Source organism: Mercenaria mercenaria, chromosome 6 (assembly GCF_021730395.1).
Source record: "Mercenaria mercenaria strain notata chromosome 6, MADL_Memer_1, whole genome shotgun sequence".
Taxonomy (NCBI): Eukaryota; Metazoa; Mollusca; class Bivalvia; order Venerida; family Veneridae; genus Mercenaria; species Mercenaria mercenaria.
Genome location: NC_069366.1, coordinates 41,428,801 through 41,446,737, shown reverse-complemented (window position 1 = coordinate 41,446,737; position 17,937 = coordinate 41,428,801). Strand labels below are relative to the sequence as shown.

At 37.8% G+C, this 17,937-nt stretch overlaps 1 protein-coding gene across 5 annotated transcripts in view; it reads left to right on the top strand.

Moving 5' to 3' along the window:
- LOC123549133 (phenylalanine--tRNA ligase, mitochondrial-like) overlaps positions 1-17,937 on the top strand; it is a 176,052-nt gene that overhangs the window by 59,754 nt on the left and 98,361 nt on the right. For 4 of the 5 annotated variants that reach the window (XR_008371509.1, XM_045336976.2, XM_045336975.2 and 1 more), the window contains exon 4: positions 12,639-12,770. The exons of the other annotated variant lie outside the window; for it this stretch is intronic. Coding sequence is in view for 3 of the 4 variants with exons in the window: in XM_045336976.2 (XP_045192911.2) it covers positions 12,639-12,770 (132 nt within the window). In the remaining variant the exon portion in view is untranslated. The remainder of the gene's footprint in view (positions 1-12,638; positions 12,771-17,937) is intronic. 5 annotated transcript variants of the gene reach the window in all.

Below are 17,937 nucleotides of genomic sequence, written 5' to 3'. Positions count from 1 at the left end.
CATTTATGGTTTTATTTGATACAAACTTGCAAAATATCTTCAACAAAAATAAATCTTGGATTCCATGATGAATCTGTCAGATCCAGTCATAGGTTCTGAAGTTACAGCCCCTAAAAGAGCCAAAATTTCGTAATTTTTACCTTGTGAAAACGATAGAAGTGACATAGAATGATTATCTTGATGATCTCTAGGCCTGGATCGAAACTGGGTCATGTCAGGTCAAAAACTAGGTCATCAGGTCAAATCAAAGGAAAAGTTTGTTAACAACCTAGAGGCCCCATTTATGAAATTATCTTCATGAAACATGGTCAAAATGTTTATCTTGATGATTTCTAGGCCAGGTTTAAAACTGGGTCATATAGGGTGAGAAGTTAGTTAATCAGGTCAAATCAAAGGAAAAGCTTGTTAACACTTTCCAGGCCACATTTATGACCCTATCTTCATGAAACTTGGTCAGAATGTTTATCTAGATGATTCCTAGGCCAGTAGGTTTGATACTGAGTCATATAGGGTGAGAAACTAGGTCATCAGGTCAAATCAAAGGAAAAGCTTGTTAACACTTTCCAGGCCACATTTATGACTCTATCTTCATGAAACTTGGTCAGAATGTTTATCTTGATAATTCCTAGGCCAATAGGTTTGAAACTGGGTCATATGGGGTCAAAAACTAGGTCACCCAGGCAAATCAAAGGAAAAGCTTGTTAACACTTGTTCATTTGATGTGCATGAAACTTGGTAAGAATGTTTGTTTGCATGAAATATTGTATGAATTTTTATCTGGGTCTTGTGGTGTCAAAAACTAGGTCACCAGGTCAAATCAAAGAATAAGCTTGTTGACACCCAAGGGCGCACATTTTTGATTCTATCTTCATAAATTTTGGTCAGAATGTTATCATGAAGTCTTGGATGATTTCAGATCTGGGTCACGTGGGGTCAAAAACTAGGTCATTAGGTCAGATCATAGGAAAAGCTTGTACACACTCTAGAGGCCACTTTTTTTACTCCAATCTTCCTGAAACTTTGTCAGAATGTTTGTTTTCATGAAATTTTGGACAAGTTCGAATATGGGTCATGTGGGTAAAAAACTAGGTCACTAGATCAAATCAAAGAAAATGCTTGTTTACACTCAAGGGGGCCACGTTTTTGGTCCAATCTTAATGTAAATTGGTCAGAATATTTGTCTCCATGAAATCACTAGGAAAAACATGTTTACACTGTTACGGTGTGTTACTCAGGTGAGCGACCTAGGGTGATTTTGGCCCCCTTGTTTAGAATTTTAGGTAATTTTGATGCATTTTCACTCTATCTCACTTATTATACCCCCACCAAACATGTTTGGGTGTAGGGCTATATAGGAGTCAGTTTTGTTGCGTCACGTCGCGTCGCATCCTGTCCCATCCCAAAATCTATATCTCAGTTACTTTTAAATGGATTTGATTCAAATTTAAAATAGATGTTCCGCCTTATTACCCACATCATGTGACACAAGATGCATTACTCTGACACCAATTTTTCATGAATAATCCCCCCTTTTACTTAGAATTTAAGGTTAATTTTGATGCATTTTCACTATATCTCCCACATCATGTGACACACGGTGCATAACACCTGTCACAAAGTGACAAGGTGAGCTTTTGTGATCGTGCGGTGTCCGTCGTCCGTGCATGCGTCCGTAAACTTTTGCTTGTGACCACTCTTTAGGTCACATTTTCATGGGATCTTTATGAAAGTTGGTCAGAATGTTCATCTTGATGAAGTTCGAAACTGGGTCACATGCCATCAAAAACTAGGTCAGTAGGTCTAAAAATAGAAAAACCTTGTGACCTCTCTAGAGGCCATATATTTCATAAGATCTTCATTAAAATTGGTCAGAATGTTCACCTTGATGATATCTAGGTCAAGTTCGAAACTGGGTCATGTGCCGTCAAAAACTAGGTCAGTAGGTCTAAAAATAGAAAAACCTTGAGACCTCTCTAGAGGCCATATATTTCACAAGATCTTTATGCAAATTCATCAGAATGTTCACCTTGATGATATCTAGGTCAAGTTCGAAACTGGGTCATGTGCTGTCAAAAACTAGGTCAGTAGGTCAAATAATAGAAAAACCTTGTGACCTCTCTAAAGGCCATATGTTTCATGGGATCTGTATGAAAGTTGGTCTGAATGTTCATCTTGATGATATCTAGGTTAGGTTCGAAACTGGGTCACGTGCGGTAAAAAACTAGGTCAGTAGGTCTAAAAATAGAAAAAAATTGTGACCTCTGTGGAGGCCATATATTTCATGAGATCTTCATGAAAATTGGTCAGAATGTTCACCTTGATGATATCTAGGTCAAGTTTGAAAGTGGGTCACGTGCCGTCAAAAACTAGGTCAGTAGGTCAAATAATAGAAAAACATTGTGACCTCTCTAAAGGCCATATTTTTCATGGGATCTGTATGAAAATTGATCTGAATGTTCATCTTGATGATATCTAGGTCAAGTTTGAAACAGGGTCATGTGCGGTCAAAAACTAGGTCAGTAGGTCTAAAAATAGAAAAACCTTGTGACCTCTGTAGAGGCCATACTTGTGAATGGATCTCCATAAAAATTGGTCAGAATGTTCACCTTGATGATATCTAGGTCAAGTTTGAATCTGGGTCACGTGCCTTAAAAATCTAGGTCAGTAGGTCAGATAATAAAAAAACCTTGTGACCTCTCTAGAGGCCATACTTTTCATGGGATCTGTATGAAAGTTGGTCTGAATGTTCATCATGATGATATCTAGGTCAAGATTGAAACTGGGTCAACTGCGGTCAAAAACTAGGTCAGTAGGTCTAAAATTATTAAAATCTTTTGACCTCTCTAGAGGCCATATTTTTCAATGGATCTTCATGAAAATTGATCTGAATGTTCACCTTGATGATATCTAGGTCAGTTTCGAAACTGGGTCACAAAAACTAGGCCAGTAGGTATAAAAATAGAAAAACCTTGTGACCTCTCTAGAGGCCATATTTTTCATGAGATCTTCATGAAAATTGGTCAGAATGTTCATCTTGATTATATCTAGGTCAAGTTCGAAAGTGGGTCACGTGCTGTCAAAAAACTAGGTCAATAGGTCAAATAATAGAAATCTTTGTGACCTCTCTAGAGGCAATATTTTTCATGGGATCTGTATGAAAGTTGGTTTGAATGTTCATCTTGATGATATCTAGGTCAGGTTCGAAAGTGGGTCACGTGCCTTCAAAAACTAGGTCAGTAGGTCAAATAATAGAAAAACCTTGTGACCTCTCTAAAGGCCATATTTTTCATGGGAACTGTATGAAAATTGGTCTGAATGTTCATCTTGATGATATCTAGGTCAAGTTCGTAACTGGGTCAACTGCGGTCAATAACTAGGTCAGTAAGTCTAAAAATAGAAAAACCTTGTGACCTCTCTAGAGGCCATACTTGTGAATGGATCTTCATGAAAATTGGTCAGAATGTTCACCTTGATGATATCTAGGTCAGGTTTGAAACTGGGTCACATGCCTTAAAAAACTAGGTCAGTAGGTCAGATAATAAAAAAAACCTTGTGACCTCTCTAAAGGCCATACTTTTCATGGGATCTGTATGAAAGATGGTCTGAATGTTCATCTTGATGATATCTAAGTCAAGTTTGAAACTGGGTCAACTGCGATAAAAAACTAGGTCAGTAGGTCTAAAATTATTAAAATCTTTTGACCTCTCTAGAGGCCATATTTTTCAATGGATCTTCATGAAAATTGATCTGAATGTTCACCTTGATGATATCTAGGTCATTTTCGAAAATGGGTCAAGTGCGGTCAAAAACTAGGCCAGTAGGTATAAAAGTAGAAAAACCTTGTGACCTCTCTAGAGGCCATATTTTTCATGAGATCTTCATGAAAATTAGTGAGTATGTTCACTTTGATGATATCTAGGTAAAGTTCAAAACATGGTCACGTACCTTCGAAAACTAGGTCGATAGGTCAAATAATAAAAAAAAACCTTGTTACCTCTCTAGAGGCCATATTTTTCAATGGATCTTCATGAAAATTGGTCAGAATTTTTATCTTGATAATACCTAGGTCAAGTTCAAAACTAGGTCACTATGTCAAATAATAGAAAAAACGACGTCATACTCAAAACTGGGTCATGTGTGAAGAGGTGAGCGATTCAGGACCATCATGGTCCTCTTGTTTAGAATTTTAGGTAATTTTGATGCATTTTCACTCTATCTCAATTATTATACCCCCACCAAACATGTTTGGTGAGGGCTATATAGGAGTCAGTTTTGTCGTGTCACGTCACGTCGCATCACGTCCTGTCCCATCCCAAAATCTATATCTCAGTTATTACTAAATGGATTGATTCAAACTTAAAGTAGGTGTTCCACCTTATCACCCACATCATGTGACACAAGGTGCATAACTCTGACACCAATTTTTCCTGAATTATGCCCCCTTTTACTTAGAATTTAAGGTTAATTTTGATGCATTTTCACTATATCTCAGTTATTACTAAAAGGATTTGATATAAACTTAAAATAGATGTTCCACCTTATTACCCACATCATGTGACACAAGGTGCATAACGCGGACACTAATTTTTCATGAATTATGCCCCCTTTTACTTAGAATTTAAGGTTAATTTTGATGCATTTCAACTATATCTCACTTATTACAAAATGCATTTGTTTCAAACTTGAAGTAGTTGTTCCACATCATCACCCACATCATATGACACAAGTTGCATAACTCTTGCACCAATATTTCCTGAATTATGCCTCCTTTTTGCTTCGAATTATATAGTGTTTTGATACACTTTATCTGTACCTCTTTTATTATTTGATATTTTTTAACACAGACAAGCTGTTGTGCAATATTCATCCTCCATTGGAGTCATTAAACACTCCAGTGACAATTCTTGACAGATTTAAAGGTTTTTTGTACATAGGTGTAACATCATAAAATACAGGTTAAGTTCGACTTTGGCTACAAACCACCGATTATGTTTGTAGTTATGGCCCCTTTCCAACTTAAAATTTGTCAAATTCATTGTTGTCGGACAATAACTCACAAAAGGCTTGACAGATTAAGATAAATTTTGGTACACATGTGTAACATCATAAAATACAGGTCAAGTGTGATTTAAATTGCACCTTCTTGTGGCCATGTGTCAGAATAATTTGTATATTTGATATATTGATAACGTGACACATAAGCACAGATAGTGCTTAACTCCCCTTTCGTGTAATCATTGCTATTATTATTGTTGAATTGCTGTAAATAATAGAATTAGGGTCATTTGTGGCTTATTTGGGTTCATTATGTGAATAGCTGGATCCCAGCATCACACATTATGTCATATACAAAAGTTAAAGGGAACCAGATATTTGATAGAGCAAGTACTCGTTGTAAAACGTTATGTTTAAATTGGACCAATCAGAAAACAAGTTCTAAAAATAGCACGTCTGCTGGGTATAAATAGGTAGATGGATGACGGAGAAAGGCATTCGGTATCAGCGGTTGAAGAAGACACATTGAGGATTCAACTAATAATTTATCCCAGTACCTGAAAGGAGACATATTGCAGTTACCCTGTCAGGGCGGATAAGTTATTAAAAAGAAGACTTTGGAAGTTCTTAGACTAAAGAAGAGTTGCAGAATTTCAACCAGGTTTCGAGCTATAGGGCCAGCGCATAGAAGTTTTACCTTAAGGGTAGTTGAATGCTATATACGATAGCATATATAGGCTGAGCATCGGGAAGCTGAGACAGAGACCAGAGTTTGGTAATCTACTGAGATAGTAAGAGAGTTCCAGCTTATAGACGGTTCAGCATTACTGGCGAAGTACAGCCAAGGCATCGGGGATATACCTATATGGTAGTTGAATGCTACATATGATAGCATATAGGCGCTGAGCATCCAGGAGTCAGGGCAATCATATAGAGTTTGAGAGGACAGAGGCCGAGCATCTATGCGATAGGACTCGTATGTTGTTGATTCAAAGACATTGTCTGACGGGAACTTCAACAAAAAGACCAGTCAAGTATAGAGTCTCCAGCCTATAGGAGTTTGAGCTAATTGAAAATTGTTAGTTTGAAACATTTAGTGATTTGCCTGATCCCTGAAATTGTCTAGCTCATAATTAAAATAATTTACGAATCATTGGTACACGAATCATTTAGGCAAAGTAGCCAGAGGAAAATTCTATATATGAGATATTTGGTTTCACCAGCTCTACATTTTAACAAAGGACATTCTATTTCGTTTGCCAGCTAGTCTAAGACATAGTCACCTTAGCGATTGGACCCAATTCATTGTTCAAGATACTAAAGGCGTAGGCACTTCCCTGGGTCATATAACTCGTATCCTGGCACCATGTCTTTCTTATGGTTGCCATTCTTCTGTTACAAGACCGTATTGTGGGTGTATTTGTCACTCCTGTGACAGTTCTAGTTTCTAAATGGATGTGATTCAGACTTGATATAGTTGTTTCACATCATCAACCACTTCATTTGACACAAGGGCCATAACTCTGGCACCTACATTTGATGAATTTTATCCCTTTTTAGCACACCTGAGCACAAACGGCGTAGGTCAGTCATCTGTCATCCGTCGTCCGTCAACATTTGCCTTGTGAACACTCTAGAGGCCATAGTTGTGACCCAATCTATATGAAACTTGGTCAGAATGTTTGTCTTGATGATCTCTAGGTCAAGATCGAAACTGGGTCATGTGGGTCAAAAACTAGGTCACAAGGTCAAATCAAAGGAAAAGCTTGTGAACACTCTAGAGGCCACATTTGTGACCCAATCTTAATGAAACTTGATCAGAATGTTTGTTTTGATGATCTCTAGGTCAAGTTCAAATCTGGGTCATGTGGGGTCAAAAACTAGGTCACATGGTCAAATCAAAGGAAAAGCTTGTGGACACTCTAGAGGCTACAGTTTTGACTCAATCTTCATGAAACTTAGTCAGAATGTTTATCTTGATGATCTCTGTATCAAATTTGACTGGGTGATTTGGAGTCAAAAACTAGTCTAGGTCACTAGGTCAAATCAAAGGAAAAGCTTGTGAACACTCTAGAGACCACAGTTGTGAAACTTGGTCAGAATCTTTTTCTTGATGACTTCTAGGTCAAGTTTGAATCTGGGTCATGTGTCAAATACTAGGTCACCTGGTTAAATCACAGGAAAAGCTTATGAACACTGTAGAGGCCACAATTGTGACTCAATCTTCTTTAAACTTGGTCAGAATATTTGGCTTAATGATCTCTAGGTCAGTTTTGAAACTGGGTCATGTGAGTTCAAAAACTAGGTCAGTAGCCCAGATAATAGGAAAAGCTTGTGAACACTCTAGAGGCCACAGTTTTGACCATGTCTTAATAAAAGTTGATCAGAACGTTTGTCTTGATGATCTCTAGGTCAAGTTTGAATCTGAGTCATGTGGGGTCAAAAACTAGGTCACCAGGTCAAATCAAAGAATAAGCTTGTTTGAACCGTAAGGGGTACATTTTTATGCCCCCGAAGGGAGGCATATAGTTTTTGAACCGTCTGTCCGTCTGTCCGCAATTTTCGTGTCCGGTCCATATCTTTGTCATCAATGGATGGATTTTCAAATAACTTGGCATGAATGTGTACCACAGTAAGACGACGTGTTGCGCGCAAGACCCAGGTCCGTAGCTCAAAGGTCAAGGTCACACTTAGACGTTAAAGGATAGTACATTGATGGGCGTGTCCAGTCCATATCTTTGTCATCGATGGATATATTTTCAAATAACTTGGCATGAGTGTGTACCACGGTAAGACGACGTGTCGCGTGCAAGACCCAGGTCCGTAGCTCAAAGGTCAAAGTCACACTTAGACGTTAAAGGATAGTGCATTGATGGTCGTGTCCGGCCCATATCTTTGTCATCGATGGATGGATTTTCAAATAACTTGGCATGAATGTGTGGCACAGTAAGACGACGTGTCATGCGCAAGACCCAGGTTCATAGCTCAAAGGTCAAGGTCACACTTAGACGTTAAAGGTCATTTTTCATGATAGTGCATTGATGGGCATGTCCTGTCCATATCTTTGTCATTCATGTATGGCTTTTAAAATAACTGTGCATGAATGTGTGACACAGTTAGACGACGTGTCGCGCGCAAGACCCAGCTCCATAGGTCAAAGGTCCTAAACTCTGACATCGGCCATAACTATTCATTCAAAGTGCCATCGGGGGCATTTGTCATCCTATGGAGACAGCTCTTGTTTACTCTATCTTCATAAAACATGGTCAGAATGTTTGTTGTCATGAATTCTTTAATGATTTTAAATCTGGGTCACCTGGAGTCAAAAACTAGGTCACTAGGTCAAATCAAAGGAGAAGCTTGTATAGACTCTAGAGGCTACATTTTGGCTCCAATCTTCCCGTAACTTTGTCAGAATGTTTGTTTTCAAAATGTTCAAATCTGGGTCATGTGGGGTAAAAAACTAGGTCACTAGGTCAAATCAAAGAAAATGCTTGTTTACACTCGAGGCCACGTTTTTTGGTCCAATCTTAATGAAAATTGGTCAAAATATTTGTCTCCATGAAATCACTAGGTAAAACATGTTGTTTACACTGTTATGGTGTGTTACTCAGGTGAGCGACCTAGGGCCATCTTAGCCCTCTTGTTACTTAAAATTTCAGGTTAAAGTTTTGGTGCATTTTTACTTTATCTCTATTATTACCAAATGGATTTGATATAAACTTAAAATATTTGTTCCGAATCATCACACACATCATATGAAACATGGGCATAACTCTTGCATGAATATTTCATTAATTATACTCCCTTTTTACTCAGAATTTCAGTTTAATTTTGATGTGTTTTTTTTTTTTCACCATTTCACTGTTGTTACTAAATGGATTTGATTCATACTTAAAAATGGTTGTTCCACATCATCACCCACTCATGTGACACAAGGGCAAAATGCTGGCACCAATATGTTATGTGTTATGCCCTCTTTTTACTTAGAATTTCAGGTTCAAGTTGTGATGCACTATTGTTCTATCTCGGTTATTACCAAATAGATTTGATTCAAACTTAAAATAGTAATTCCAAATTATTAGCCACATGATGCAACAGATGATGCATTACTTTTGCAGAAATTTTCTATGAATTATGTCTCTTTTATACTCATTTAATGTTCGAATACGCTTTGTTTCTGTTATTACTGAATACATCTAAAAAACTTCTCTTTGTCTCTGTTACTACACAGACTTAAGCTATTTTTAGCTCACCAGAGCACAAAATGCTCAAGGTGAGCTATTGGGACCTGTCATTGTCTGTCGTCGTCCGTCAACATTTGCCTTATTAACACTCTAGAGGCCACATTTATTACCCTATCTTCATGAAACTTGGTCAAAATGTTTATCTTGATGATCTTTAGGCCAAGTTCGAAACTGGTTCATGTTGGGTCAAAAACTAGGTCACCCGGTCAAATCGAAGGAAAAGCTTGTTAACACTCTAGAGACCACAATTTAAGTTTGAAACTCGTGGGAATTGTTCAGAATGTTTGTTTTGATGAAATCTAGGTCAAATTTGAATATGGGTCATCTTGGATCAAAAACTAGGTCACTAGGTCAAATCAAAGATAAACCTTGTGTATATGCAATAGGGGCATGCATGAAACTTGTTCAGAATGTTTGTTTCTATGAAATCTGGGATAAATTTTTATCTGGGTCACATGTGGTCAAAAACTAGGTCACCAGGTAAAATCAAAGAAAAAGCTTGTTTACACTCTAGGGGCCACATTTTTTATTCAATCTTCATAAAACTTGGTCAGAATGTTTGGTATCATGAATTCTTATATGATTTCGAATCTGGGTCATGTAGGATCAAAAACTAGGTCACTTGGTAAAATCCAAGGAAAAGCTTCTTTACACTCTAGAGGCCACTTTTTTGCTCCAATCTTTGTCAGAATAATTGTTTTCATGAAGTCTTGTATGATTTCGAATCTTGGTTATGCAGGCCTCGACCTTAACTTTTTTCAGCAGTTGCCAGCAGGTCCACCAACTGCTAAAATCTAGTAGACCTGCTCAGACTTTAGTGGACCTCCAATTCCATCACATAAATTGTGATGTTGTAGACGTCATAACTTCATATGACTCAAAGAAACAGGACTTATTTCTAAAATAATTAAAAATGGAAGACAGTAGCAATCTGTTATCCCGAAAAATAATTATTTTGAAAAGTGTTTCAAAATATGGACACAATAATCATCATCCTCCCGACCCGTGTTGAAAGTGAAAAAAAAAAACAACATCAACAATTATCCGTAATTATTCTGATGATAAACTAAGTAATTGGCCTCGTTTTCATCATCAGTTAACACCCACTCAAAGAGCTAAAAGAAGTGTGTCGGTTATTGTGGCATCTGCAGTGGAGATCAAAGCGGTGTAGTTTCCCCGAGATTGTCATGGCATTACGTCATGTTTTCGCGCCATGTGACACATCACTGTCTGATCGTACTTTCTCGATTCCTTTAATTGTTGAGAAGAAATCAGTAAAAAAAGTTTTTTCTTTAATTTTTTAAAAGCGAATGTGTAATATCCCAATAAACTGACATGTAAATATGTCAAACCGTGAATGATGATAGTGGATGTCCTACCTCTGTGACCTATTTGCCCTCAAGAAATTTACATTATTGTTTGAGAAGAATATCTAATAACAACAAAGTATTGTGTCAAAAAATATATGTACAAAGAATCATTTAAAACTTATTAAAAACTGCAACGACATCATACTGCTTCATTTTAAAACCACATTTCTATTTACGTTCATGAGGTCACATAACCTATTCTGCCGCGCTAACAGAAATCTGTTTGCCAAAATCGTTTTACTCCATGTATTTAAATTGCTGCCGCTTTTTCATTATTTAAGATTTTTTAATTGTGTTTTTTGTACTTTCTGGTCAAAAGTCTGAATTTTATTACCATAGTATGTACCATTTATTTACTTTAAGAAGGAAATAAATAATCAAGATCGCGCTGTTTGAAATTTTACAAAACATTATATGAAAATTTGATCGTTTTTGAAGAATTTTCCCTACATTCCTGTCGATATCTTATTAAAATTGTTACAGAATTCAAACTGTATTAGTTCTCAAGCGGTGTTGAAAATTTGAAGCGATTATATTAAAAAATGAATGCACTACGCGCGTTTTTTGTGTCAAAAGTAACCGCGATGTAAATTAGATATTACGGTAGGGCGCACGTGCTTGTGGAATGGAAAATTACCAGCATGACCTTTTGATATTTTTACGATTCGCGGGTAAATTCCAGTCAATCCAGGTAATTTTGCCGGATGTAATTTCTCAATTTGGTAAAGTTACCACGTAAAAACCACTCGCCCGATCGGTTGAATAGTCCATTCGTGCTATCCTGACTTTAACTCGCCAATGCTTATAACTGTAGAATGCCGTACTTAAGGCAAAATCAACTTTCGTTTTGTGAATTCGCTGATATGGGTACGATTTCCCCCCCTATTTTTCACTTTTAAGGGTTTTATTTTATTTGCAGACCGTGACTGAAAATTGGTTGACCGTCGGTCTACCCAACTTTTGATAGTTAGTGGACCTGACGATATTTTGGTTGCGTCGGTCCAACGGTCCACCGCTAAGGTCGAGGCCTGTTATGTGGGGTCAAAAATTTGCTCACTAGGTCAAATCAAAGAAAATGCTTGTATACACTCAGGCCACATTTTTGGTCCAATCTTATTGAAAATTTTTGAATATTTATCTCCATGAAATCTCAAGTTATAAATTGGGTCCAATTGAGTAAAAAAACTAGGTCACTAGGCCAGATCGAAGGAAAATCTTGTTTACACTCTAGAGGCCACATTTTTGCTCCAATCTTCATGAGAGTCAGAATGTTTATCTCTTTGAAAACTCTGACGAGTTTAAAACTGGGTTATGTGGTGTCAAAAACTGGGTCACTAGGTCAAACATGTTTACACTGTTATGGTGTGTTACTCTGGTGAGCGACCTAGGGCCATCTTGGCCCACTTCTTTCAATATCTTCATCCACATTGGAGTCGTACACTCAGTGACAGCTCCAGTTTCCTCAGATGTGCCTAATTTCACTATCCAGCATCAAAATAGTCGAGCATGCTGTCTCCTGTGACAGCTCTTGTTTTATTACTATAAACAGAAATGTTCTACATGGTTAGACTATGTGTTATGCACATGACCCATGGTTGTTTGTCAAAGGTCAATGTCACTATTGAAGGTCAAGTAAAATTGGTTCTGCTCCATAACTTTTATGTTCATTGATGGAATTTCTTAGTACTGCACCCAAATGTTCCCAATGAAGAGACAATGTGTCGCGTACATGATCCATGCTTTTAGGTCAAGGTCACTATTGAAATTTATGTAAAAATAATGTTTGTTTCTTAGCTCCTTGAAGCCTTTTTAGTCCTAACACTGTTGCCAACAACCACAAGGGACGAACACTAACAAAGTGTTCCACCAGTAGGGGAGTTCTGTATTGCCACTGCAATACCCGGTCACTTGTTTATATACATTTTATGTTGACTGATTAAGATAATATTGTTTAAATGCATGTTAATATTCAGTTTGTTCTGTACAAGTCAGTTCTATAAAAGTGTCTTTGTTCTTCTATTCTTAGATATTGAGTATCGTTGGGTAGAGGAGTATTTTCCATTCACACATCCTTCCTGGGAGCTTGAAATTATGTATAAAGGCAAGTGGATGGAAGTTTTAGGATGTGGGGTCATACGCCAAGAGATTTTACAGAAAGGTAACCAATCTGTCTTATGGTTTCATTGCACAGAAATGTAACATTCTCAAAAGATTTCTTTTTGAATAGTTAACAAAATCCCCTCCATGGAGGGAACAACTTTTTTCAAGTCAAGACCATTGCATGTGTCTAGGCCGATACCACCTGTACAACCACCTGTATAACTTTTGATACAGATTTCAGTACTAAAGATATTTGTTCAAGCAAGCAACTAAACTCAGGTGAGCGATATAGGGCCATCATGGCCCACTTGTTATATATTATTATATATGAAAGTATATAAATGTTGACACAGTACTAATTTAATAATTTTAATAAATCATTAATATAGATATATCAAATTATCAAACGGCAGATTTCTTAATAAGCAGATTTTCACGTGTTTCTGAAGTGTTTTGATATCATAGATGTAGGTTTCTGCCATTCTCCGAGCAAAACAGATTCCCGAGTACAGATGTACGAAACGGGGATTAGGAACAACCAAATTCGCACGGTGTTTGGGTAAATATCGACCCGTCCGAAAAAACTACCGAGAGTGCCTCTAAACTGGGATTACGGGCCATTTTAATAGCCTAGAGGTGAGTAGGGGGCCTTTTATAAACAAGGGGCCATGGCCCTCTGTTATTTGCTGTAAATGAGTCACAGGGCCTCAGGGGAGGTAAAAAATGTGTTTTCAAGAAATGGCCCATTACACAATGTGTCCGAAACTATGGGGGAGGACCCTTAAGGGACCATTTTGGTTGATCAGCAGGTTATTGGGGGCCAACAAAAAATATTGGGGGCCAACAATAAAAAATGGCTCTTTGGCTGTTGGCCAACTGACCAAAAGTAGTGGACCGTCCGCGCCTTTAACAGAAACATTTTTAAATTGCATTTTTAGCTCACCTGAGCACGAAGTGCTCAAAGGTGAGCTTTAGTGATCACCCTGTGTCCGGCGTCCGTCGTCGTCCGTCGTCCGTCCGTCCGTCCGTCCGTCCGTCGTCAACAATTTGACTGTTAACACTCTAGAGGTCACATTTTTGACCCAATCTTAATGAAACTTGGTCAGAATGTTACCCTCAATAAAATCTTGGATGAGTTCGATATTGGGTCATCTGGGGTCAAAAACTAGGTCATCAGGTCAAATCAAAGGAAAAGCTTGTTAACACTCTAGAGGTCACATTTTTGGCCCAATCTTAATGAAACTTGGTCAGAATGTTACCCTCAATAAAATCTTGGACGAGTTCGATATTAGGTCATCTGGGGTCAAAAACTAGGTCATCAGGTCAAATCAAAGGAAAAGCTTGTTAACACTCTAGAGGTCACAATTTTGGCCCAATCTTAATGAAACTTGGTCAGGATGTTACCCTCAATAAAATCTTGGACGAGTTCGATATTGGGTCATCTGGGGTCAAAAACTAGGTCACCAGGTCAAATCAAAGAAAAAGCTTGTTAACACTCTAGAGGTCACATTTTTGGCCCAATCTTAATGAAACTTGGTCAGAATGTTACCCTTAATAAAATCTTGGACGAGTTCGATATTTGGTTATCTGGGATCATAAACTAGGTCACCAGGTCAAATCAAAGGAAAAGCTTGTTAACACTGTTGAAGCCGCATTTATGACTGTATCTTCATGAAACTTGGTCAGATTGTTAATATTGATGATCTTAAGGTCCAGTTTGAATCTGGGTCATGTAGGATAAAAAACTAGGTCACCAAGCCAAATCAAATGAAAAGCTAGTTTACACTAGAGGCCACATTTATGACCATACCTTAATGAAACTTGGTCAAATCTTGATGATCTATAGCTCAAGTTCAAATCTGGGTCAGGTGGGGTCAAAAACTAGGTCACTAGGTCATATCAAAGGAAAAGCTTGTTAACACTCTAGAGGCCACATTTATGACTATATCTTCATGAAACTTAGTCAGAATGTTAAACTTGATGATCTTTAGGGCAATTTTGAATCTGGGTCATGTCGGGTCAAAAACTAGGTCACCGGGTCAAATCAAAGGAAAAGCTAATTAACACTGTAGAGGCCACGTTTATGACCATATCTTAATGAAACTTGGTCAGAATGTTAATCTTGATAATCTTTAGGTCAAGTTTAAATCTGGGTCAGATGGAGTCAAAAACTAGGTCACTAGGTCATATCAAAGGAAAAGCTTGTTAACACTCTAGAGGCCACATTTTTGACTATATCTTCATGAAACTTAGTCAGAATGTTAAACTTGATGGTCTTTAGGTCAAGTTCGAATCTGGGTCATGTCGGGTCAAAAACTAGGTCACGGGGGTCAAATAAAAGGAATAGTTAGTTAACACTTTAGAGGCCACATTTATGACCATATCTTAATGAAACTTGGTCAGAATGTTAATCTTGATGATCTATAGGTCAAGTTTAAATCTGGGTCAGGTGTGTTAAAAAACTAGGTCACTAGGTCAAATCAAAGGAAAAGCTTGTTAAGACTCTAGAGGCCAGATTTATGACTGTATCTTCATGAAACTTAATCAGAATGTTAATCTTGATGATCTTTAGGTCAAGTTCGAATCTGGGTCATGTGGGGGCAAAAACTAGGTCACCGGGTCAAATCAAAGGAAAAGCTAGTTAACACTTTAGAGGCTACATTTATGACCATATCTTAATGAAACTTGGTCAGAATGTTGATCTTGATGATCTTTAGGTCAATAGGTCAGGTGAGCGATACAGGGCCTTCATGGCCCTCTTGTTTAAAACTCTTTATTTCTGATCAATTTCTAAGTCTGGCAGTGCACAGGAAGTGCCCCTGCATCCACAATTTTGAAGCAATCTCAAACTTGGTCACAATGTGTTTGGTCACAAGACCTCGGATGAGTTCGATTATGGGCTAGATCAGATCAGTCTGTCCAGATTTATGTGCCCTTGATTGACAAAATTTGCTATATTTCACTTTTTTTACACTCTGGCATCTTCATTTCTTCACCAATCCTAATCATATTTATGTAGAATGTGTATGACTTCAAGATCTTGGATGGGTTAGATTATTAATGAAATCGGGCTGGTTGGACCAGAGTTATGTGCCCTTGATTTACAAAAATTACTCTATTTTACGTTGTTTACACTCAAGCACCTTCATTTCTTCACCAAAATATATTTACACAGTAAATGTATTGCCATAAGATCTTAGATGAGTTCAATTTTGAACAAAATCAGACAAGTAGGGCCAGAGTTATGGGCCCTTGATTTTGCAAAAATCCCTATATTTTACCTTGTTTACACTATAACACCTTCATTCATTCAGTGATCCAAATGATATAAATACAGAATGTGTATGAGCATAAGATCTCAGATGAGTTCAATTGTGAGTGAAATCTAACCATTAGAACTAGAGTTACTCACCCTTGATTTTACAAAAATTGCTATATTTTCCCTTGTTTACACTCAAGCAACTTTATGTCTTCAACAATCCAAATAATATTTACACAGAATGTGTATGATTAAAAGATCTTGGATGAGTTCCAAGAGATAAATCAGTTTAGTAGAACCAGAGTTATGTACCCTTGATATTTCACATTGTTTTGCTTTTTTCATTCTTCACCAATCCCAATCATGTGTATGTGATTGATTTGAAAGTTCAAGTATATGTCTTCAGGTGGTCTTAGATTATCAGGGTAGATAACTCTGGACTAATTATGTCTCCCCACACTGGGGGCCTGAACATGGAAAACCGTTTCCAATTCATAACTTGAGAACTACTAGGCCCAGAATGTTGAAACTTAGTGGGATATTATTATTATGTCTCCCACCACACAGTGGTGTGGGAGACACATTGATTTACTCCAGTCTGTGTGTGTGTGTCTGTCTGTCTGTCTGTCACAAAGCTTGTCCGCACTCTAAGTCGAACATTTCTCATCCGATTTTCACCAAACTTAAACAAAATGTGTTTGACCATAAGACCTCAGCCAAGTTCAATAACTAGCCAAATCGGTTTAGGCATATTGGAGTTATGGCCCTTGAATTACCAAAAATCGGCCTTTTTACTCTTGTCCGCACTCTAAGTCGAACATTTCTCATCCGATCTTCACCAAATCTGAACAAAATGTGTTTGACCATGAGACCTCGGCTAAGTTTGATAACTAGCCAAATCGGTCCAGGCATTTTGGAGTTATGGCCCTTGAATTACCCAAAAATCGGCCTTTTTACTCTTGTCCGCACTCTAAGTCGAACATTTCTCATCCGATCTTCACCAATCTTGAACAAAATGTGTTTGACCATAAGACCTCAGCCAAGTTCGACAACTAGCCAAATCTGCCCAGGCACTTTTGAATTATGGCCCTTGAATTACTGATTGGATCCGTCGTCCAGACCATCTGATTGGATCCACTCGTCTAAACCATCTAGAGACTAGACATTTTTCATAGGGGCAGTTGTGGGAGACATGCGCTTTTCTCAAAAGCATCTCTAGTTATTATTATTATTGTACCCCCCGACAACAAAGTTGTAAGGGGGGATATACTGGTTTCAGGTTGTCTGTCTGTCTGTCCATCTGTCCGTCCGTCTGTCTGTCCGAGCTCACATTTGCATACTTAGGTGGCTATAGGAACAATAGGTAACTGTACTTTTTCTTTGATGTCATTTATTCTGTAAGGCTTTTATGTGGCTATTTTTCTCTTACATGGCTAAAAGAACAATAGAGAGAACAAAAGAGTAGCCACATAAGTATCCATATGTAGGAACGTCCGTCTGTCTGTCCGTAGACACAATCTTGTGCGCACCATCTCTCCTCATCCACTTGACACAATTTAATGAAACTTCACACAAGTGATCAGTAACAACAGTAGTTGTGCATGGGGCATGTTAGGTTCTTTCAGAAAAAAAATTTGCAGAGTTACGGGACTTTGTTTTTTGTTACTAAACTATATACATAGACACAATCTTGTGCGCACCATCTCTCCTCATCCCCTTGACACACTTTAATGAAACTTCACACAAGTGATCAGTAACAACAGTAGTTGTGCATGGGGCATGTTAAGTTCTTTCAACAACAAAAATTGCAGAGTTATGGGACTTTGTTTCTTGTTAACATACTATGTACATACAGTCTGCATATGCAGTCTTGTGCACGCCTAATCTTCTGAACCCTTGCACACAATTTAATGAAACTTCACCCAAGTGATCAGTACCAACCCTAGTTGTGCATGGTGCATGTTAC